The 25,196-nt window shown below is 41.3% G+C and overlaps 1 protein-coding gene across 2 annotated transcripts in view; it reads right to left on the bottom strand.

The window, feature by feature from the left end:
• The window catches only part of LOC142780923 (uncharacterized), a 326,656-nt gene that overhangs the window by 237,215 nt on the left and 64,245 nt on the right, over positions 1 to 25,196 (bottom strand). The window contains exon 2 of one of the 2 annotated variants that reach the window (XM_075882175.1): positions 19,765 to 19,827. The exons of the other annotated variant lie outside the window; for it this stretch is intronic. Coding sequence (XP_075738290.1) covers positions 19,765 to 19,827 — 63 coding nt within the window. The remainder of the gene's footprint in view (positions 1 to 19,764; positions 19,828 to 25,196) is intronic. 2 annotated transcript variants of the gene reach the window in all.

The raw sequence follows: 25,196 nt of genomic DNA, 5'->3' as shown, positions 1-25,196 counted from the left end.
TAAACGTATGGTGTTCGGCATTCAAATGTTGAACGAAAACTGTGAGCTGTGCATTTGAACACTGTTTTCTGCTCAGTATTTCTCTGTATCATAAACACACACACGCGCATACAAGGTTAATCGTGGACCTACATATATTGCTTTCGCACACTCTCACACCTACCTTTCGGCTTCCGCAGCACTGATACACGATTCAGCATCTACTTTATGCACATTGTCTTCCCTCCTGTATTATACGTTGACTCGACGCAAAACAGAATCTGCAAGGCCACACCCGTACGATTCACTGCATTGGCTCTCGCCCCACTTTCACCTTCTCACGAAAGAGTTGGAGAGATAACGAGCTGTCTGCTGCCTGCAGAAACATGCATCCGCATAAATAACGGCTGTGGCGAAACCATGGTGAGAGATGCAAGCATAACTTCGGTCTAGTTATGGACATTTTTTTTCTAAATCCGATTCGTACACCACTGCTACTTCCTGAATCACAAAGAGGCTATGCCAAAGCTTCGCTTAGCAAGACCAGTTTAGGGCGACCACAAGCGAGACAGATTGTCATTGAGGACGTTGCCAGAACGTATCCCTACACCATCCAAAACCAGCTACGTCATTTCTCGTAGAAACGACAGACCTTGACAGAAACTAGCGGGGTTTGTGCGAACCAATTTCTCTGCATAATTGGATAATTCTGACTTGAAGAACAACGCCATCACAACAAGGCACCTGTTCTGCGCTGTTCTGTGCCCATCCTGCCTTTATCTCAGCCTTGAAAATTTTTTGCCACGTATTTCTCTTTTCATTTTGCTTGACTGGCCACCTTTCCCACTCAATGGTTGTAAAGATAAAAAGCTAGCCGATAGAAAGTTGGAGTTTAACAATATAACTATTTGTCGTGCTTCATCTCGGCCAATAAAAAGGCAGAGTTTACTGAGGTCAAGGTGTCCGCAAAGACTCGCAGTAGTTGGAATGGACTGGTATGACATTAGCTCCGTCTGCTTCAGTTATCCGAAGTGACCTTCAACTTTTATAATATGAAGGCATTCATCCGGGTGTGGTAAGGAAGATGTGTCACATGTTATGCGCTGTTCTGCTTTTTCGGAACTGATCTGGATATACTGTGATATATATATATATATATATATATATATATATATATATATATATATATATATATATATATATATATATATATATATATTTATATATGTCAAGAAAACGCTTCATAGGAGCTTTAGATGTTATTTCACAACGAGTAGTGACATTTAGGTGTGCGTGAAGTACTTTATATTTTTTCTTTCTCTTTGACTTGTAATGGTTCTGCCCTCTTCAATGTTATCTAGCGCACGGTAGAAAACCTGTTCCTTACTAATATTGATTGGCCTTTCTCTCTCTTGATATATTTTCAGATAAACTTGCCACATACACGCCGAGATTCACCTATGGGTTTCTCAGAATATTTTGGTAATACAGAGCTACGGCCAGTCTGTCCTTTTGTATTCAGCGGCTGGGACATGGAAACTTAGTGGCACCCTATTTGGTAGGCGAAGCAGACAATAAATATATGGTTGTAGTATATACATATAAAATAATACATGTATCGGATGGGTGAAGGCCTGCTTGATCCTATCAATGAAGCTAATCTGTCTGACAAACTAACGAGGTATCTGTACTTGTCTATCCATGGTACTACACTAACGTCGCAAAAAGCCACGCGTCCCTCAAATTTTTCATCTGCTAACTGTCACCAAAACACAACATGCAATACCTAGCCAGCGGAACTTGCATTAATCCGCTGCACAAGTCACGTTCGTTTCCTAACTTCAAGAGCGCCGCCCTTGATAAGAAATTCCACAGCAGGGACTCGGCCTGTCGATAAAGTGAAGGCACTGCTGATTCATACTCCAAATTTGGGTGAATGCATACTGCCACAGCACATTAATGTCAGTAAAATCATTTTGCCGATTTCACCTGTCTGACTATCCCAGGTTTACCAACACAAGATTGATTGAATTGACCTTAAAGGGGCCCTGAAACACTTTTTGAGCATGGTCAGAAAACGCTGCCGATTGGTAGTAGAGGCTCCGGACAACACACGAGCCAAAAAGTTATAGCACAGCACGTGGCCTGGAATTCACAATAAATTATTAGTCAGCTAAAAATAGCTTTCTCTTATCTCGACAAATCACGGAAAATAAACCAAGTAAGCCCATCTATCAGCTATTGGCTGATTTGAACTTGGCACGCTCGGTTGTTACAGAGGTCGCCGCGAGAGGCCGTCACTTGTACACGCGTGCGCGCGCGATCGCACTCAAAAAGCCGCGTATTCGAATAAACAAACAAAACAAAAAATGCTCAAGGTCACGAGGCGCGAGTGACGTTTTTTGTTTGCCCCTCCCATTGCTTCCTGCTCAGCTTCCAGCGCTTTGGTCGGGACGAGAGAAGAAAGAATGTGATTGAAGCGTGTGACAAGTCTTAGTAATTCCACTCGTACTCGACGGATTCCTAAAACTTTTGCGGTGTTCCATTTGTGAGGTATTACGCTTTTCCAGTGAATTGATTCTATGGTTACTCAAAAGAATGTTTCAAGGCCCCTTAAGAAAAATGTGTGACAGCATGAGAGGTGACGTGCACTCTGTTAATAAATCCTTTTCATCTCTTTTTCCATAATCAGTAGCTGATCAGTCTGCTCTGTTGAAGAGAAATTGAAGATTGTTGCCATATTCATGTATCATATGTCTCTTCACGCAATAAAAAGCTCAGTACACCTCTCATACTTTGCAAACAGTGTGACGTCACTTCGAGCACCTTGCCCACCATCCTCTCCCTCGTAGCTGGTACTGGTTGGAAAAAAGTTCCGCGTGATTGTTGCTTGCTGCGGCACCGGTGGGAATGTTTGGCCAATGGCCGCCCTGCACATGCGCCAGTGACGTATCGCTTGATGTACCCCGGTAGAGGTCTAGTCTATGAAAGTTCATGCAGAAATAAATCTAGCTTCAGCTTTTGAATTAGACTTCGTTGTACTGCGTTGAAGTGAAGCTTTCCACACATCGCAAAGCATCGGCTGCCTCCCACTCTAAGTTTGTTTAACATCGAAGCTTCGAAAAAGATGTGAATACGAAAATCTCAAATGACCAGTCCTAGTATGGCGTGAACAGACACTTCACAAGATCCTGAGAATGAACTACGAGAAATGTTTCAAATGCCAAAAGCTCGTCGAAGCTCGTTTACATGAAATTCTATTTGACGAAGTAGAATTGTGCTAGAACATAGACGCATGACCCTATAGACAATTCTATTAGCCCAACAACAAGATTCCCTATTTTTGTGCCTCTTTGTATTTTCTCATATCTGTCATCTATATCTCATATTTTCAATGTATATTTGGCTTTCGTTCATATTGTGCGTCAGGAGAACTTTGATCGGCAGCTTCTAGGTATGATGCGATCAAACGGGACCAACATTATATAAATGGCCACTTGCCATAGCTATAAAAGCAGAGGCCACTGGCGTCTGCTATTTCCCTAGACGATAACTATATAGAGCTTACGATTCTGACTACCCATACGTATTTTTTTTTACTTTTTTCGCTCATTAACCGTTAAAAGGTAGTCAATCAGTTTACGCTCAGCATCCGAATGAATGTTTTTGGGTTCCTAAAGTAACCAACTCTACGGGTTTCGGGTTTGATAATTGTGTTATGTCTATAATATACACGTTCAATGAAGAGAAGTAAATACGTCCCAAACACGTCCTCTGACGCTTCCATTTGCAGACTCATGTTCATTAGACTTCTAACTATTTCTGGCATTCTTAGTGGATTCGCCTACCATGGTTTCGCTGTTGCTACTTGTCCCTATGGGATGACAGCGGAAGCACGTAGGCCTCATCAGCTAAGCTGTCTGCCATTGTTTAAGAAAAATCAAATAACCAGCAAGTACAGGAGCAATAAGGCATGAGATGTATTCGTGCTGAAGTGATACGCAGTCTGGGCGAGAAATGTGTTAGCTTGATGTCAATAAAGAGTTACAATATATCCGATTGGGCTTTGCAGAAGACGTTGTATATAAGAATTAAGGCACTCACTTGCGCAATGACGTGGTTGAGAAGATATTGCATTCAGGGGGGGGGGGGGATAAAGTTATAAGCTGAGCGCAGTGATGGTGTTCTTTTCTCTTTGCCTGTATCACAACTATTCACCGGTTTCTGAGAACAGAAAGATTAGACAATCATAGAACGTGATCAAGAAATACTATACAAAAATACAATCATTTTTTTTTTTCAACTGTACTTGAGTGTTGTGTACCCTTTCACACGTTTTCAGCCACCTCTCGAATTTAAGTGTCAGCCATTGGCGAGGCTAGTTCCTCTTTGCGTTACCTTTAATCCACTGAACCGAATAACATAGGCAGTATATCAACGTCTAGCATTAAATTTGTCAATTATTTCTTTCTAATCAGCTAAGAAGAACCGTATTTTATTTTATAGTTAAAGTACTGGTTAAAAGTAAACGTCATGTTTGGCCTCCCTCTTTAGCGAAGATGTCTTATAACAGCGTATAAAGCGGTCCTCTTTCGCTGGTAACGACCCTCAGTGCTCTCACGGTGAATGAATCGGCGAACAAATAAAAATATCGGAGGGATGATGCCCTTCGGCTATAGCTCGATTCTATCTAGGATGCTGGACATTTTTCCCAACCATTCTGTCCTTTGTAAGTTGCTTCGTCCAATACACGCTTCGACAACTGACCCAGCACAGCAAATTTATTGTGAGCGACGGGTGGGCGCCTCTGAATAGAAAGCTGCGTCCAGCAACGGTATGGCAGGCCTGCAGGATAACTGCCTGGGCCTTTATAGCAAGCTTTCTTTTCACCGCTTTTCTATTACCGTTCGTTGAGCCATTCATCCAGAGGCCGAACGGACAGCCATTCGCTGAACCCTTTTCGTTCGCTCACAGGCCCGCGTAGTAACACAGAAGCTAATCAATCCTCAATATATGTGAAAGGCTCAATTTAACCGGAGAACGGCGCTTTCTAAAATATGAGCGTTAAAGCTGTGAAGATTGTCCTATTTACATGTTTATTACAGTTACTTTCCGCGCAATTCTGCCTGTTTGATATCTTCACTGTAAATTTGTTTAAATTACGCACCACAGTGTGCGTGCAATCACAACTTTAGGCTCCAAGCAAGCGGCAATTATATTACCATATGTCACACCAAATAAAATGGCAAGCTATATTAAACCTAAATAGTGTCCTTAGCAAAGGAAAAATTACACAAACGTCACAGCTCCTGTCGTATATTACAAACTATGACAGGAAGTGAAAATCACTCATACATGCCTTTTTTGTACCACCAGCCTTTCTAACAGCATTATTCAGCCTATACTTGCGCTAGAAAGCTAGAACTTTATGAATGTAGATACCGATAAGAGTGAGCCACTTGTGATAATTGCCACATGCAAACTTGCATTGCATATAGGCGCATTTGAACAGTTACAAATCTCTATTTATGCGCCGCTTTACAAGTTTGCATCATAGTTTTCCTATATCAGTTATAATGTATTGTTAAAAATTAACAACTTAAAAGGAACGAAACGACGAGCCTATATCTGTCAGACATAGCTATACGAAATCGAGACAATTTATAGCCTGTATATATTATATACCCAAGTGCTTGCCGTTTTGCTCACGACTAATTTCGTGTACCACCCTGCTAAAATCACCGATGGTGATGGCAGGCCTGTAAATGAGTAAAAATAACAAATAAATAAAGCAAGCAAAGCGTGGGAAGCGTATACAGCCAGACAAAACGATGCAGGTCACGAAACTGTATTATTCTAATACACTAAAGCCAAACTGAGAACGCGGCAAGAAGATGCATTGATCTCTTAAATTATATATAGACAAAAAAAATACCTAGAACGTGGTCTGTGACCTTAAAATCATATACCTCCGGGTAACGTAAAATGATTTCTCCGCCGACCGCATAGTACTAGGAATCTACAAACGTCACCACTCTATTTCAACAGCGCATAGTTCGAAATTCACATATTGCATTGTTTCACGCTTTCATAACAATATGTCACGTGATATCCTTCTTAACAGACACTAAGTCACAAAAGTTCAATTTAGCTGTAATTGTAGTATTTCTTACAGCACTAAAAATGCCAAGCATGCTGCGAGAAGACGCTTGCTATTTGAGGAAACATGCAAAAAGGAACTAAGGAAGCAACACCACTTGGAAGTTTCCGCACCAGTCGCCATAACCTCACAAATTTTGATGGTGTCTATTAGGCCTCCATTGTTCCTAATCGCTAAAAATGAAGGACAGTGTAACTGAAAAGCAAACAGGGTGGCTTTTTTCTACTCGGCAATAATAGTAAAGAAAATGGTATAAATAAGGGCAGATCAAACTGTCCCGAAGTTTTACTTTACGAAGAACTGTTCTCTAAAGAAGCCAGACACATTATATACTATGCTTCGGAAAATTTTGTTGAGCCATTGTTCCAAAAACAAAAAAAAGAAAGCTTTGAAGTTCGTTGTTGATTGCCTCATAATTTGCTTTATCGTAGGAACTGACGGTCTTCGATTGGAGCTGACAAGGCAAGTGGCTGAAGTTGAAGACTGAGTGTATGACCTTATAATCGCTGATGTCGCGTAGGCATGTAGGCGAAGATAAACTTTCGGGGTGTGTTGTTATTACCAAGTCATCTGCATTCGATGAATTGCTTCCCACCCGGGACGGCTCCAGTACCATATGAATGAGATTACAGTTTACTCAGGTATTCATGAATTATTTTATTCCTCGCCGGTTCCTGACAACGCTGCTTGACCGTGCCAGTCGATGACGGGATAGTTAAACAGAAATGCAGAGCACGTGTGTTAGGATGGTTACAAAGTAAGATAGCTCAATAAGTTGTGATGTTTCGGCGGAAAATCTACGCTTTTCGCTGGGGTAGATATCACCCTTCAAGCATCAGACTTATTGGCATAGCGAAAACAATTTCGAGTCGGACGTAATGTCAACGACTGAGCACGATGTTAACTTACGTGGTTAGAAAACCTCACCCCTTGCACTATTGCGATCGTTTCGCAGAATGTTCAAGTGCGGGAGATCGGTCAGGATTTCATAATCTATAACGTCATTTGAAAACCACTTTTCAGTCAGCACGATTACATTGCTGCTTGTGGACGAAACAAGATTACATATCTGCTCATGCCTTGAAGAAAAGCAGCGCACGTTGCTGTAGATTACGGAAGTTGTTATATTTGGTCGAGCGTTATTACTGGGCTGGTGTGACAGTTGGCAATGCTGCCTGGGTTGCTATAGAATTTCTTTACCTCTTTGTGACACTTCGTCGAAGACGTACTGCTTGAGTCAAAGAACAACGTTTGGTAAGCGCGTGAAAAACCAGTGGACGTATATTTCTAGCATAGGTGATAAGATCCTGTCCTGAATTCTGACTTGAATGTTAAATGTCCTCTTTAATCCTGTAGGTTGTGCCTTTCAGTTTTCTTGCGTTTAGACATGATCGCTTTTCGGTTTTGAAAGATGTAAACTCAACTATGCTAAGACGGTGCAGATGATGAAGTCTTGTAGCAACTGAATTGATGTGCTCTTTCAACTTCGTTTGGACCAATATGGATGGTTAAGGGCTCACCGCAGAAGTTAATAATTAGTTCTTCTATTTGTGAAAAAAATTGGAGTAGCTAGTAACCGGAAAGGCATGGAATATTAGGTGGTTGCGTTGTGAGCTATTTTCTGCATCCTAAAACCAAAGTTCCATTGTGAGGAGTGATTACGGTTGGAAGGGTCTTGTAGTTCTCTTCTATTACTTCGATCACTAATAATTTTTCCCGTAGCGCTTATAGTTCCACATTTAAGGATTTAGGTCTTGCACCTTGGAAAGAAGCATAGACCGTGCACTAGATGTATTTTTAGCTCAGCCAAATTTACAGGGCTAGTTGGCTCTGGGCTGGTTTCGACGTCCCCAAACAGTAGCACTAATAGGTAGTGAATGACTTCCATACAGTTAGAAGCAAGCCGCACCAAATAATGCGGGCTCGGCAGCCAAACTAGGCTGTAGTTGCTTGAATTTTTAGCATACAAAAATGTTTTCATGCATTTTTCATGACAAACACAAGCGAGTTAGATGACTGTTGCGTAGCGTAGCCACTGACAATGATCGTGAGCTGTTCATAAACGTGTCATCACATGATTAAACATGACGGTGTTCCCAGAAGGGCTGTGGAACTGTTTTCCGAATGCAAACGCAGCTACTGTATTATCCTGCTTTTTTTGTGCGTTTCAAGTAATCGCAAAAGAATGTAGTCACCATGTAAAGATTCGAGCCGTTACGATGAGCACATGCGGGTATGTAGAATTTATGGCACGAGGCAGTGGCCATTAGGCCACGTACGCCTTCCATGATAAGACACCGTCTCCGCCTTGGCAACCTACAACCATATCCCATCGCCTCGTAGCGTCCACGTCATCATCTTGAGTTTGTGTCCATGCCAACGAAAGTGTCAATTTAACCAAAAAAAATGTCTGCTACATCTGCCACTGTAACACTCCTCAAGTAAGTGGATAACACCACGCGTATTTCCTCAAGACCATGTAGTGGGTACATAGCAAAATCGAAACGATTTCATGTTCGTTATTGCTCATGGTTTAAACATGCCTGCTACCCATCACACTGAATTCAGCCATATGCGAAAGCTTTGCTGACATGCCACTTTTAACTTTATCATTTACATTGTCGTGATTCAAAATTTAAACTTCTCGAGTAACATGATATAATAAAATGTTTTCGCGAAGCGGTTGAAGTAAGCACTAGGCACATAATATTGCTATCACGCTCACCTCTTTTGAAAGCGAAGCTTAAGAGTCTCTTTTTTTTTCGTACCACAATCCACAAGTACTTCTACATTTACACAGCTCTGTTTTCTCTGTCAATCTACAAGCCATCTTGGTGTAAATTTGAAGCAGCGGTAAATAGAAATAAATATTTCACTTCATATGGCTGACAAGTGAAGAGTTGCAGGTTCTGGCTCATTGTGCTAGAAAGAGCTAAAACAATTCATTAGTTTTGTTTGTTTACAGTCGCATCAGTTTCAAACTTCTTTTGTATAAAGAAAGCGCTTTAGTGGAGTCTCCTTTTTGTTATAGTGACCTGTATTGACAATGCCATTGTATGACTGTTCAACATAGAATGCAAATTAAAAGAAAGCTTTCGTAATGTATGTAGCGTAACAAACCCGATATAGGAACTAAAATGTAATTCACCATACTTCTGCGATACAAGGCTGAATAATATCGCAGTTTGAATTTTTTTGTCCCTGATGAGAGGCTGGCCTTCGTCACGTCTAATTCTTTCCCTCTTGTTCTTGTGCTTATCATGCGCACATTTCATTCGGTCATCACTATGCATACTATTTTATGGATGAGAGGTCTTAAGCAAGAAAGCGCAATCCGAATACAAAATGAATCAACCTCATTGACCTTTATTTGGCTGCTTTTATTCAGTCGTCATGTATATTGGCGGCTGTTTTTGTTCATTTGAAGACACGTGGAGAAATAAGCCTATTTGCTGATTACAAACCCTAACACAACTTGTCAAAATATTGAGTTTTTGGAGAATCCATTCCAATATACAAAATGCGATTCCCAAAATCCTGTGAAAAGCAATCTCCCTTCCTGTCACTCCCGATGAAAGCTCATTTATCAATCGATCAATTTGTTCTGCAGCACAGCCTCTCTTGCGTATTTTTCAATCCCAGTAACTCAGGGTGTTAAAGCGAAAAATTTCCGCTTTTTTTCTCTAATCACGTGTACCAAACAATACGACGCCCATGGTTTTCCCTAAGAATATCTTTTGTAAAACCATTCTGGCTGTCTTTATTTGGCGGTATCTTTTTTTTTACTGTTCTCTATGTAGGAAAACAAGCAAGCCATACTTGTTTACATCGAATGACTCTCGAATAAAAGAAAGCGAATGCAAGAGCTAAACAGTCCGGAAAAAGGTCCATTGTTCAATCGACTGGTTCACAATAGAAGATCATAATTCTTCCGTGTGCGTCAGTATGATAAACCAATGCACGATAAATCATGAGAAGAAGCATACAAGGCTATATGCGTTTTTCTAAAAAAATGTGGTCGAATTGAAGGGCGCAGTAAAGGAAAAGTCGGCGACGTGGGTGCAGTAACGTATCACCGCGAAGTGTGGTGTAGCGTGGTGCTATTCTGTAATATAGTGTAGTATAAGGCATCTGGTGCTGCACGAAGAATCGCCTCTGATTCACCGACCATGTAGGCTGAAGAATCCCATTAGAAATGAACTTGTGCTGAGTAATGTGGACTGTGTAAGAATAATGAGATGTGTTGAATGAAATTGCAAACTCATTAGTGCATATAATCTGTATGTGTTTACTATTTGTATGTGTTTATTATTTCTGCGTGTTAGTGTATGCCCCGTATGGATTTTTGGTATGGGTATGTGGGCTCTTGTTGATTGATATGTGGGGTTTAACGTCCCAAAACAACCATGTGATTATGAGAGACGCCGTAGTGGAGGGCTCTGGAAATTTTGACCACCTGGGGTTCTTTAACGTGCACCCAAATCTGAGCACAGAGGCCTAAATTTCCGCCTCCATCGGAAATGAAGCCGCCGCGGCCGGGTTCTTGTTTGCAGCTTATTTAAGTCCACTATTCATGAAGCCTTCTCGTCAACATCGATCAAATGCTGTAACCCCGCATTCAGCCCGAACTAAGCCATTCATGTATTCTCTTTTTTTCACGGAGCATTAAAGATTGAAACACTTTACTTGTTTTACTTATTTTAACTTATCGTGTTCTATAGATTATGCATGGACTTAGTGTGCGAAGTATGTAGTAAATAAAAAATAATGAATAAATAAATAAATGCAGTTCATTCGAACACGGTGTATTATGTAAATTTACACGCCCAATTACATGTGTTAGGTATATCTGCCGACATTTTCACCAAATCTTGCGTACTTTGTGTACACATCATCATGTACATTGTGTATATTGGGATAAGTGTGAGTATTTTAGTCCATAGTAGCGTGTGTTACGGACCCCTTACGGACTTGGACATATTGGTTAAAAGGTATTTATATTGTGACGAGTAATTCGTTTAGCTTATGTGCTTGTTGCGTGAACATTGTTTCCATGTCTTTGTAGCCTCCCTCGAACAAATAAATTTCTTCTAAACTTCAAAGTTGTCACGCATCCTTGAAGGTGATCTTGTTGTTATTAGAGAATAAGTTTGTTTTCACATGAATTGAACGATTGGTAAATAAATCAAAATAACTAACACATCAGGAAAAGGGCGCACTAGATTGAAACTTGGTCACAGAGACGTTCTAAATGGCATATATTCACTGCGCAAATAAAGGATGTGAGCATTAGCTTATAATTTAAAATTTTAACAACAAAATAGTTACCGCAATGATGATTGACCAATCACTCATTTAAAGAACTGTTGCAGCTTCCTAGTCAAAATTTCATTAACAAAATGAAAAATTATATATCGTCGAGCTGAAAAGTAGTTATCTGTCTTCGTTTTTTCTTGTAAGCAAATACACAAAAAGACCAAAATGGCGCTGGAGTGTACAGTAATTTATCAAGGGCTTGAATAGAACAAAAAAATTGTGACAGCATGACGACGCCTTTTTATCAGTTTGATCCGAGAAAAAAGCATTCGCACTAAGTTATGAAAAGGATGGCACCGTGGCGCACTAAACCAGAAGTAACATCCAAACACGCGAAAAAGCAAGACAAAATATATTGAGCTAAGATGAAACTAGCAAAAACTTTCATCTTGCTGAAGAAACAATTAAAATAGGTTTGCTCTTTTAAAACGTAAATAAAATCATACAAGCCTAACAGACATTATTCTCCGACTGATCTATTATTTAGCATGAGTAAAATGCGATATGGTTCAAGTTTGTGCGTGCTTTAAAAGAAGAATTCACGTGAACAACTACATACCTTTGATTTTTCTCGAGTAGTTTATTGCGACAATGTTAGGATTTATGTATTTTTGTTCTTCGCTGAGTGGTAGCGATTGCAAACAGTTATTTCATCAAGAATAACTGCATCCCACATAACTAAAGAACTGACAAATATTTGTTCAATACCGAAAAGAATTCCTGTCGTTACAATACGCGCTTTGTCCTCTCATTTTGTCACTGTTAGTGGTGGAGGTCGATAAGGGCGATGCTTATTAGTGATCCATCTGATTTTTTTTTTGATAAAAGGTTGAGAGATTGCGGCGTAAATCATCATCGTCAGAAAACAATCTGCAGCGCGAAAAATATTTTGTCTAAGTACATTCAATAATCTCGGAGGCGGCCTAGCGATCGTCACAAGTTCGCCTAAGTTCCGGTAAAAACCGTTAAACTGTTCCACTTACAGTATGATAATACCGCAATAGCGTTCAAGAGCTCATACTGCAGAAATTCCGGCGTCCCGGCGTCAGTGTTGTTGCTTATGAGCAAAAAGTCATCATCTTTACGTGACAGAAAAATCAAGCATCTTTGCGTGACTAAAGAATCAAGAAAGATGCAAATAAATAATAAAACATTCTGCATTTGATTGGGAATCAAACCCGGGTAGTTTGCGTGACCAGCAGCTGTTCTACGACACAGGACACTAGACTGGCTTCCTTTCTTTAATGCATTAAATCAACACCAGTAATTGGGAGCTATGTGAGCTACGCACAACATAATTCATCTGAACTCAGCAAGCACACACAAGCGTCCTGAAGAGGAAACCACTCCGGAACTGGGTCAGAAGTCTTAACAACACTGTGCACTTCAGCAACTACTTCTGGGAAGACAGACCTCGTCGACCGTGGTGGCTCGGCGTGTCGATCATTCATGCGACTTTTTTATAAAGAATACAGCCCCAACAACACTAATTGATCATACACAGTATCATGGGTCAGGCCTTTTTTGAAAGAGAGGAACCTAATATCATTAGCTGTGATTGAAAGTTCTTTTTTGATTGTACGTTTTCGTGAATACAGTCAAAATAACTTCCTCTGCTTGGAAATGCAGTGAACCTTACTTTCATGATGTACAAACACATGCGTTCTGTATACATGCTTCACGATACATGGAATATTACCGCATAAATGCACAGTACAAGCGTACAAAACTATAGGGTTTCAGGACATGAGACTATTCTTATGACTTCATAGTTCAAAGCCAGTCAACCACTAAAGAAGGCACACACGCTAGTGCACTCTCAAGACTAGGGTAAGTGCCAAGGAAGTTCAAAAAGATTTCATACACTAACTGTTTGAAGTACGCACTACAAACAAAATATCGCTGTCGTGTCGAACTCTTAAAGACGAATATTGAAAGCCCATTATTTTTTACTTTGTTTTACATTTAGTGCCCATTAAAACACGCATTTTTATCTTTTGTTAAGTGAAGATGCTTGAGCTAGCCGAAGTTTTAGAGTGCGGTCTGCTAGCAAACTTTATTCATAAACCCGTATTGTAGCACAAATTGGGTAAATTGCACTAATCACCTTTGATACACTGAAATCGAAGAAGGCACAAATTATACAAGCAAACAGCAGCGAAGCGACAGTGATGAGCCTAATACCACGATTATGTACAACCAGAGAATACTACGGAACGCGAAAGTCAACGACAACTGCAAGGAGGCCCCAAATCAATGAATGGCTTACGCCAACAATACCGTGCCAGTAGATCTATGAGAGGTGCGAAGTCTTTCTATCAGCACAAGTTTCTGCTTCTGGAGTTTAGACGGCTATGTCGTGTCTGGGAATGTCTGTTGTTAAACTCTGAGTAATATTCACGGAGAATCAATGTAGAACCAACCTATCATCACCTAACTAAAGCCTGGCAACGACCTATAAAAGCAACCTAGGGACAACCAGATTAGTCTTCAGAATCAGCATTTTTTGCTGTTTAAGTCATTGCATGATTTGGAGGAAGCTTCACCGTTCTTCAACAGGACAACAATAGTAAGGCTAGGAAATGCCAAAAGGACTTATATTTAAATTTCATATGTAACGTCACTTTTGTGCGCTGTCATATTTATTGAGTTGTACAAACGTATGTTATAAATTTCTGCGATTTCACGTCTCAAAACAACACTATAATTGTGAAAGTTTGACCATCTAGTGTTTTAGAGGACTATATGACATTCATTTTTATCGTAACTTCTTTTGTGTGAGCCAATCATAGTGAACGCACAAATAAGCAGGTAAAATCATAGACCACTTGGTTGAGCAAATACTTCATAATGAAAAATAATTACAACCACGCATATGACCGAAGAGTCTAGTAGCAGCAGCAGCAGCAGCAGCAGCAGCAGCAGTAGTAGTAGTAGTAGTAGTAGTAGTGGTGGTGGTGGTAGTACTACTACTACTACTACTACTACTACTACTACTACTACTAGTAGTAGTAGTAGTAGTAGTAGTAGTAGTAGTAGTAGTAGTAGTTGTAGTAGTATTTAGTGGCACCGTAATTATAAAACCATAGAATAAACCAACAAGACCAACAACATATTTTATAAGATAAAATAGATAAGCGAGCCACCTTGTTTGGCATAAGAATGAAGCTGAAAGGTTTGTGTGCCGTTCATTACCACAGGAACGTAATTTTCAAGTGCAAAACGTAGTAAAAAAACCCCGAAGCAGATAAAATTTTTGCCGGATTTACGCTGCCCATGTGTGTTCATTTTCTCCATATACTTTGACAGCTTTGTAATGTGTGTTGTACTGCTGAACATTGGGTGGCGAACAAGGCAGGATAGTGTGAGGTAAAAACAATATAAAAAATGAGATTTTACAAAATCTCAGGTTCTCGAGTGGACAGCAATAAGGGTACCCAAAACGTGGCATCTTGCCAAAAAACTTGACTGCTCATTGAAGAAAAACACAACGATTTCGCTCTGTTAACTGGCTCAAAGTGTTCCTTGCATCGTTCATTGTTCCTGGCTGTCACGTGCACCAGCTCCCACCTCACGACAGTTTTTTTTACACAACTATTACACTGAAATTTAGGTGCAGTGTAAATCTTTCAATATGATTTTGTGCTTTCGTAATTTTTTTTGTTTGAACACAATGCAGGCTATTCTCAACCCAATCAAGAGTGGGGATAAAAAATACATACAAAAACAACGAACGCAACATACATACATGAATGAAAAAAAAGATACAATGTCAACAACTCATAATTCTAATTCAACACACTGTATTAAGTTCATGAATGAATGAATTGTGTTACGACAGACAACATTATTGTCTAATCTCTTCCAGTGGTCAATAGCTGACGGGAATAGGAAATGTGTACTTTCTGAGGAAGACCAAATTTGCATGCACTGTGGTGCGAACTCTTGCTGCCAGTATTTTGGCTAACCATTTTTCACTAATTACATATGACGCGTTCACTTCTTATTTGAAACCAACTTCAAATGCCACACTTTATGTTCTGCGCAGTATTTTTTGTGCATCCAGAAAAAAAGCTCCGTTCCGCACACCATTGTCAAAAGCGAAACAAACGAAGCCGCTCCTGCGCTGTAACGATGACAACCTCGCGTGAATTTAATTTTGCATTTGCTTGTACTACAAGGTCTTTTTTCCACTAACATTGACAAACGTATCTTTTATGAGAGACTAGCCGCACCGCTTCTTATCTTGACGTTCGAGACCCTGAAAGTGCTCTTTTAAAATTCTGAGCAGGACTGCGTGGTAAATTTTGTATTAATTCTTGTCTTCAAGGAAAGCCAGCTACCGTGTCAGATATCTCAAGTTCTCACCTCATTTCCTGAAAGTTTTAAATTAAAGAAGAGCTTAAGATTAGGTGCTGAGTTCCTTACCAGAGCATTTCTTATTCCAACTCCAACTGAATATTTATAGCGCATATCCTACTTCAGAATTAATCAAGAGAACTGGTGAAATTGAAGTAAAGTACAATGGAGCTGTTGCGAGAGATTATTGAGCGTCCTAGTTATCCTGAGATATAAATTACGCTGTTAATAAAACAATATGTTGCAGTCCTCATCACATTTGCATTCAGCTTGTACTCACTGCTGCACGGTTATCCAATGAAATCGACTTAAGCGAGAACAATAATACAACATTGTAAATTAGCCATAAACCTGTGTGTTGTAAAAGACAGGCGTTTGGCAAACTTATTGCTCATATTATAACATCAATCCTTTAAGAAAGGTCGTTAAACGAACTCTCCAGTCAGTGACTAAGATTTTTTTTCTTTGCACCTGCCACAAAGCACTTTAAAACTCAAACCGTTGACTGCACCTTTGTATTTCATGAACACATTGGGAACCTGATGCATTTTTATAACGTGCTAACGTCGCCGATGCGTACGTTCTTGGTGTTCCTTTTTGCTTCATCGCAATCATCATTGCTCCTATTATGATTATTATCAACATTGCCATCTTGTCTCCGATGTCTCCAGAAATCTTGAACTCACTAGCAGGCAATTGTGAAAAAAGATTTATATACATAATTATGAGTTATTATTGTTTTGCTCGTTCCTCTAAACATTTTGGGGAACAAGGGAAACATCAGATTAAAAAGGAAGAGAGGGTACTTAATTAGCAGATGACGCTTAGCGTTCTTAAAAGTAGCAAATTATGGTGGAATCAGTATCAATTTTAGTTATCCAAACAAAGCATGATCTCATGAACAAGCCCACCTAAATATCGATCAATCAATCAATCAATCAATCAATCAATCAGTCAAATAATAACTATTAGCTGCAGGACTACGCTTTAGCATGCAAAATGCTGACTACATTTATATCTAAAAATCTTGATGAGTGCTACCACCTCTGAGCTCATTTTTTGTTGTGTTTAACACGTCTCCCAACGTAAACGGAATGCCGACAGTAACAAAAAAAAACAAAAATCGTGACAGTAACAAAAAAGTCTTGACTAATATGTGTGTGTGAGAGAGAGAGAAACATAAAAGAAAAGCAGGAAGGTTAACCATGGCTGAGCCCGGGCAGGCTACCCTGCACTTGGGAAGGGGAGAGGGGGAATGAATGTTATAGAGGAGGACAAAAAAGGTCACTGACTGGGCCGACGCGTAACAGCTTTGCTTAGTAAAACCTAATGTAGCCTTGAATCTCGTATATCTCAGCAGTGTGTGCGAGTGCCCATGATTTTTACGGCGAGTGCACGATGGTCATTATTTTTTTAACGCAAGGTATGTTCCATCATGAACTTACTTACAGTGCAACACCAGAAAAAATACTCCTTCCCTGTCCTGTATTTTTTTCTGGTGTTGCGCTGTAAGTAAGTTCACGATGGATCCTAACCAACTGGCCCAACTTACCGTCTTACTGCAAGGTATGTTATCGGAAGCGAATGTTAACAGAGTTTATTGTTCTTGAAAACAAAACTCATTAAAACTGCTTCTAAATTTTGCGCATTTCTATAAATTATGTTCGCAGATACGGCTTATTATATGACATCATCGACAAAAGCCACGCAACTAATTTTATCGACTGCTTCATAAAGCAGTAACTTCGCGCATATTACAAAACGTTTTTGCGTGCATGTTCAAATAATAACGTGCTGTTTATATACAGCAAATCGAAGCCCCGGGACGAATTCATAGAGCTGCTAAAATGTGGAAGTGTGCAGGCAGGCGCGTTGCTGCTGTTTCTGGATCATGACTGCACATACTTGATTTGAACGGCTGCCGCTGCTGTGTTAAACTTGACTGTGTGATGCCGGGCACCAATATATAAATTGGTGTGTAAAATCATTGTTGGCGAGGTATTCCTAAGACCGAATATCATTGAGATTCCTTCGAACGTACGTATACGAGGCTCTTAGGATGTCTGAACCGGGCGTTACGATAATTACTACGAGCCTCATCGCTGCCATAGTAGAAACAATCTTATCAAGATCATACTATTCTTTCTCTCGTGTGCGTGTCTGCGTGAGTTTGTGTATGTGTAAGTGTGTGCACGTGTGCGTGCGTGCGTGCGTGCATCTGTGGGTGTGCCCGCGTGTGTGTGCGTTTCCAACAGCACCCTACTCACACCACTACAAAAATCTCTTAGGAAGCACTTGTTAGATGCATCAGTGTACAACAAACGTGATCTTTGACGTTTTTCTAAACTAGTAAATGGAAGCAAGGGGACATAAGTAATGCAGCGATGCAGTTTATCTTCTTTCCCCTGGTCTGGCTAAAGGTTTAGAGATGTCCTATTCAGCCTCAGCGGTTATACTTCGAGCGTTAGCATGCAAACATCCCAAAGGGCATTCGCTTGAATGTCTCTCGTTCGCATTCAGGCACTTCTTATCAAATTTAGGGCCATAACGACGCAAGCTCTTTTTGCTAAGACGAAATTGTCCACTCAGTCTTTTACTTTTCATTTGGCCCTTTTTCTATGCAAAACGCAAATCAATGAGGGCACCGCTGATACGAGTGCGTCAGTGTTCAGTGCGCGATCCCTGAGAATACCAGCACCATCTGTTTCTAGACATCTTGGCACCATTTTCGAAAATAGACCTGAAAATGTTGATGGATTTATTTGCATTTATCTTTTGTTGATGTCTAAGATGAATTCTGTGCTCAAAAAATAAAGGAAGCATATGTTCGGGGTGGTGGAAGCCAACTTGGCCGGGAAGCATATCCGTTGGCGCTAAAACAGTCTGTTTAAGGAGAAAAGGTTCTTTCCCCTACTTCATAATCCTTCAAATTGTTCACCGAGCGCCAATCACAGACAGCGACGCTTTAGCACGTCGCTTTCGTTACTGCCTCCTGCAGGACCGGAGCTATAAACGTTGATGTCTGCTTTGAATCACGCATGTACTCTTTTTTTTGTATTCAGCGCATTTCACATCACTGAGTGCTGCTGTGTTTTATTCCATTGCTGCTTCCTTAAATGCAATTTCAGTTACTTCACTTACCTATCTGTGTCTGCCTATATTTACCCTCGGATAACCTTACTAGAAGCTGAAATTCGACACTGACTACGAAGTTTTGTTTGCCTATTTTTCATAGGAACACGTCTTGTTAAATAAATATAGTACGTGAAACTTGCTGTATTAGCAACACCGCTGCTGTTCACGACGCCTTAGTAACAGTGCTGTGCTTGGAATCAGACACGTTTAATTATTGCGGTAACTTTTAAAAACCATATTTTTTTTCCTCACTTTTCGTAACTGTGATACGCAAGAGCAATGGCTCAAAAACGTTTATTCGATTTTAGATTTTATTACTGTCCTCCAGCCAAACTTGGTGCAGCGTCATAGGGATCGAACTTGCGCTATCACGAGAGATTTAGTGACTGGTGTATAACTCTTCTTGGCGCTGTCTCCAGGGTGCGTCTTACCGACCGCACCGAGCCGCTCCACGTCGTTAAGCCACCTGGTAAGCAAGTTTCTCGACAACTACACGAAATCAGCATTCTCTTTCCCTCATGGCCTCTATCGGCATCTCATCAGACTGAGTGACAAATTGCGTATGTTTTCGAACTATGTTGCTATGTATTACTCGGAAAGTGCTACAGTCATGCCTTCCTTACCTCTGTCCACAGTGTGAGGTAGTATACCGGTCATTCTGGACTGGATAATGTCTCCGCCTTTCCTTTCATTCCTCCCTTCCTTTTTATTTTCGTCGCCAAGTATCATCACAGACTGATGCTTTTCTTTCGTTCTTATGCACCCCTTTCCCGATCACAGCGTAGCAAACCGCGGGTTTGATGTGGTTAACCTACCTGTCTTTCGTTTATTTCTCTCACTGCCTGCCTCCTGTCTTTCACTGCTGCTGTTCGGTGGCACTGTGCGGAAAAGAAAAAGGAACACAGTATTAGAGCCTTCTAGTTAGTTACGGTGATGCCGTACTGGAGCGTGATATACGTAGTTACCACGCCGTTCAGCCTTGGTCGCTCGTTGCGTTTTCGCCGCTCCTAATGACAAAGTTTGCCGGGAAAACAAATGCTTTGTGCAGAAATTATTGCGCCTTTTTGTTGCTTGTTAGCATGCCCGTGGTTAACGAGAAATCTGTCTCTAGGGGGATGCACTCTCGCTGGAAATGCGGGAGGGGGTAGAGGCTAAAGCGCAGCAAGTGAAAAAAGAGGAGCAGCAAGGTAATACCGTGCCGTATATCCCCAGGGTAATAATGAAACTTGTTATAACGTCCTATTGTTACAAGTCATCACGCAAACGAAAAAATGCTGTCACAAGGCACTGATGATGATTTGAATAGTGCTCGAATTGTTGCTCTTTGACCATCTTGACTGCAGCTGCTTCTCACTGTATTTGGTAAACACATTTCTTTCACTGAATCCTTTCATCGCCGTGGAACTTCGATGGAGGTGCGGGGTAAGAAAACGGACACCGCTACAATTATCGTTTCCACCACCTTGCTGGAGCACTTTTTTTATTCGTAGTGGCTTGTTAAAATTTATAAGCACCGTCTTACGTGGAAAGTATATCGAAGCCTGGATGGCATTATTTTTACATCGTGAGCTGGGTGCGCAACGGGCAACTTTTGTGGCGATGTTCCCCGTCGCAGCTAGCATGCACAGAGCACAAACATATCAGTATTTCAGCGAGCGATGAACCAAGGTATCCTGCGTGAGTTTCAAGTGTCCTGCTGCAAGAAACACACCAGTGCTAGCAATTGCTTTGAAAAATATCTCGTACATGCGGCATGTCGTGGCAACGTTATCCGTGATGATGAGCTGGTATCCACTTTTATATCAATGCAATAAACCTCAAGAACGTAGCCCGAACTTTTTTTTTTGAATGGCAGTGGGGCTCCTAATCATATTTGGTTTCTGTTCATGCGGGCGTTTGTCTGTGTGTGCATATATATGCGCAAGCAAAATTGAAAATTTTCGCAGGGGAGGATTTGAGCAATCCCTTCCCCCTTTTAGCTTCACCCATGAAAAATATTAGTTAAGAACTCTTGTGACTCAGCAAAAGTTGATGACTGAAAGCATTGCTCGATTTGCGAGAAATACGCCACTGATATATGACGTCATTTTATCGATAATAAGTGCATTGCGGTATGCATTTCATCTCCTTAATACTGACGTCAATGTTTTAATGCGACTACTAAAGTTACGTCGTACTACAAGCTGCCTTTTAGGCGCCAGTGCCTTCGGCTAGCCTGGTAAGCCCATGAAATGCGCTCAACTCCTTAATTCATTCAAATACCTCGACCCAGTAGTGCTTCGCTTAGGCGGCTGTTCTCTGATTGTTTCGCTTAAAAGTGATGCCTCTAGTGCTCGATATCTACTGGAGTTTTGCAGTAAAATGCTATCAAGGACTTTTGTATCAAGTACTTTTTAGTGACACCAAAAGTGCATAACACTAATGAAATTTGGTTTTTTATTATTGCCCAAGTTTGCCCTACGGCATTAATACATATTACAGAAAAGTGTGACATTATGTCGAGGAGGGACCTGTGGTTCGGATCGTAAAATCATTGCTGCAATTCAGGCGGCTTGGTGTACTGCCCCACGCCGCAGATAGCGTCGACGGCCCCTTTGAAGCCTCGGGCATATTTATAAGAAGTGGTTCAGGTCCGCTTCTCGCACCAGCGCAAGGCAAAATCGACAGCTTGAGGCTGCGTCGTTGTAGCCCCCCTTCACGTGGACTTAAGGCGTCACAGTTGCACTCACGGGAGCCCTTCGGAGCTATATTGTCTTTTGGCGAAAAATATAGTTAATAAAACTTTTTTGAGCTCACCTAGGTGTTTCTTTGAAAAATACCAGCAAACGATGATTCTAAAGCAATGACGTTTTTCATTACCCATATCTCCGCTAGCATTGTACATTTAATTCCATTCTACGTGTAACCTTAATGACATGACCCAAATATCTGCTGTAAGAACTTGTCACAATGTTCGCACAAATATGAAAGATAATTTTTTGGAAGCAGCTGGTACAGAGAAAAGGGGTTGGCAGACAGTTATCACCCAGCACTGAAAGGTTCGTCAAGCAATGGCTGCGGCTACGGTGAGCTGCTCTATATGGGGCGGTATCTCAATATCCCCCACGTGAGCGAAACTTCGCCAGGCGCGAAGAGGAACTTCTCCGAATGCAGCTTCTCTGGAATGCTTCTGGTCAATGCCTTCGAGTTCCCGCGCAGGCTGACGTGGCAGCCGCCCTGTCGCGAGGCGTGTGCAGCGAGGAGAAAGAAAGAAGAGCAAGGGTGAGCATCGTCGTGACTGAATTCTCCGAAGCGCGTCTTGACCTTCGCGAACCCAATCAAGCCGTCCACCAGCAGCAACGCAGGACCCGACAACCTTCAGTGCCACGACCAGTTCGACGTCCGTACTTCCTCCTGTCTTCCCTTCCCGCCTGCAACTTCCGCCCTTTCGTTCCCACCTGCTTCTACTTCTTGCTCTGTTATCACCCCAAGGCACATTAAGCGGCTTCCGTCGCTTCCTCTGCACACTTCCTTCAGTCCCTGCCAGAACTTTCTTCTCTCGATCTTTCCAAGTTTGGCATTCGCTTCGCTTGTACACCACTGCTTGATTTTCTTCGAGAACTGGAGCCCCTCTACTCGCGAACTCCGGCCGATCGTCCCACTTACCTGGTCTACGTCCCGGCGATTCTTTGTTCGCTTTTTATTTTTTTTATTGTTTGTGGAAAGCACGACCCTCATTTGAAGGTAGTTGAGATAGACCATCTCCGCAAACAAAAATAAGAAAGAAAAAAAAACACGTACACTGTCAAACCTTAATAATGGTGTTGCAGAAATACAAATTGACGCAAGAACATTCACTTGCATGTAAAGTCGGTGCATCAATCTTTTGTATACAACAATAATGTTGTGCAAAATATTCTTGGTAGACTATAAAAACTAAGCAGTGAAATTTTTTAGGTGGATCTTTTTCTGTGTCCGACTTTGAGTTGCAACTTTCGCCATGCTGAAATTCTATGCGCGAATTTCGCTATGTTGTTTTGGCTACTTTGTCTTTGTAAGGTTCGCTAGTTTTGCTATGTTAGCTCTTATTTGCTAACGACAACCATATTTAACATTCATTCACTTCTCTGGAAATATTATAAGCTGCTACGAGATGCAATTTTTTGAAGAATTTTTTTTTCGTAGGTCAGCGCCAGTTATCTGTGTCGAATAATTTAACGTATGCTAAATATGTTATACAGTGGTAAGTGAAAAAGTTGTGAAATCCAGTGAACTTGAAGCTAAACATGCTTTAAATAACTAAACTTACGGCGAACGTGGAGACTCCAGTAAGAGAAAACACTCACAGAGTCTAGGCGAAAAAGGCATTGCATGTATTGTCGTAACATATTTCAGATTCTCAATACCATTTTGGGAACAAACTTTTCTTGGATTTACGCAATAGCATACCTCTTAAAATTTTTTTTCAATTTCGTATCAAATAAATTTGTTTATACTGAGTGTGGCTAATATATTAGACATCAGTTATACTGTTTTTTTTTTCTTCGTGATTTTTAATAGAGAGAGAGGGCTTGCCATTGAAAGGCAGGTAATTTAGCTATTGACCAACGTGGTACATTAATCTGTTAACATAAGCACTGTTGAGTCGAAGCCGATGATAGAGAGCTTCGAGGTATCGAAGAATTCTGAACGGGAGTAGAGTTCCTAGATGTGGGTCATAGAGTGGAGGAAATCATGATGATGTGCCAGAAAATTCCAGAGCCTCTTTTTTTTTCTTCGGAAGCAAGACTTAGTCCGCTAGGAAGCATTAAATTTGGTAAAATAGTTTAGCCTGCAAGTTTGGTTTTGAAGTACTTTGTGGGCCACTTCATCTGCTTTGCATATTGACCGGAATGCCGCAATGAGACGGTATCCATTGAAATGTGATGAAGTCACCCGTGGTAAGAGCCAAGCGGTGTAAGTACGCTATATGGAATGAAACAGGGGTTGACTTGTTTTTTTTAAGTTTAATAGCATTTCTAATGCTCCAATTAAGTTGGTGAATACCACCCATTGGTTCGGCTTAGAGGCTTAGAGGACAGCTTTTTTAATGCCAGGAAGTTCGGCTGTCATTGAGGATGTCCTTCGCTGTAGCCGATAAGATAGACTTTGTCTCGCAAAATGGACGTAAAAACCAATGGGTGAAGTCTCCTGAGTGCTTGAGATGTCAGTGTAAATATGAGAATGCAAAGTGGAGTGCTGGGCTAAGCAGTGTGGTCTCTGCGATTGATTGATTGATTGATTGATATGTGGCGTTTAACGTCCCAAAATGTGTATCTTTGCTTCATTGAATTCTCAATGCACAAATTTCCTTTATAGTGGCAAGGAAGGAGGAGGAAGCAACAAAAAGGGAGAAGGCAGGGAGGTTAACCAGAAAGACATCCGGTTGGCTACCCTACACTGGGGGATAAAGGAAGGGGACAAGAAAGACGAGAAAGAGGGAAGAGAGGGAAAAAAGGGGGTGGGGGAGAGACTGACAGTAATTTCACTGCAGCGTGTAGAACTCTACCGCATGTCAGAGGCGTTCACACAAGCCTGTCTTTCTCAGGAAACGCAGCAGGGCTTTCACTGCCTTGTGGGCTGTCGAGGCATGTGTACGTTGCTGTAATAGCACCTGCACAGAAAGAGGCCGATCATCCAGTCGCCGCATTGCGTTGGCAAGTACTTGTCTCTCTGAGGCAAATCGAGGACAATGACACAGCAGGTGTTCGATATTTTCGTCGGTGCCGCAAACATCGCACGCCGCACTGTCAGTAATTCTGATTAACGTGGTATAAGCTTTCGTGAAAGCAACTCCCAGCCAAAGGCGATAGAGAAGCGAAGCTTCACGTCGATGTAGGCCGGGTGGAGGCCGGAGTTGTAGTGAAGGGTCGAGCTCGTGCAGTCGTGTACGTCGTATGCTTGGTGTGTTCCACTCAGTCAGTGTGAGACTGCGGGCCAGTTGACGAATCTGCCTCGCCGCATCCGCTCTTGAAAGTGGTATTGGAACGCTGTTCGCTTCTTTATGTGACGTGCGAGCAGCATGATCTGCAGAATTATTGCCTTCTATACCACTATGCCCAGGTAACCACTGAAAGACGATGTCATGGCCTTTTTGTATTAACAGGTGGTGAAGTTTCACGGTTTGGTAGGTCAACTGGTCGTGGCATCCGCGTCGGAGAACTGATGTCAGGCACTGTAACGCTGGTTTTGAGTCAGAAAACACAGCCCATTTACCTGGTCTTTCTTC

This window comes from Rhipicephalus microplus, chromosome 2 (genome assembly GCF_043290135.1).
Source record: "Rhipicephalus microplus isolate Deutch F79 chromosome 2, USDA_Rmic, whole genome shotgun sequence".
Lineage (NCBI taxonomy): Eukaryota > Metazoa > Arthropoda > Arachnida > Ixodida > Ixodidae > Rhipicephalus > Rhipicephalus microplus.
The sequence above is the reverse complement of the archived record's forward strand: the minus strand, read 5'-3'. Positions and strand labels throughout refer to the sequence as shown.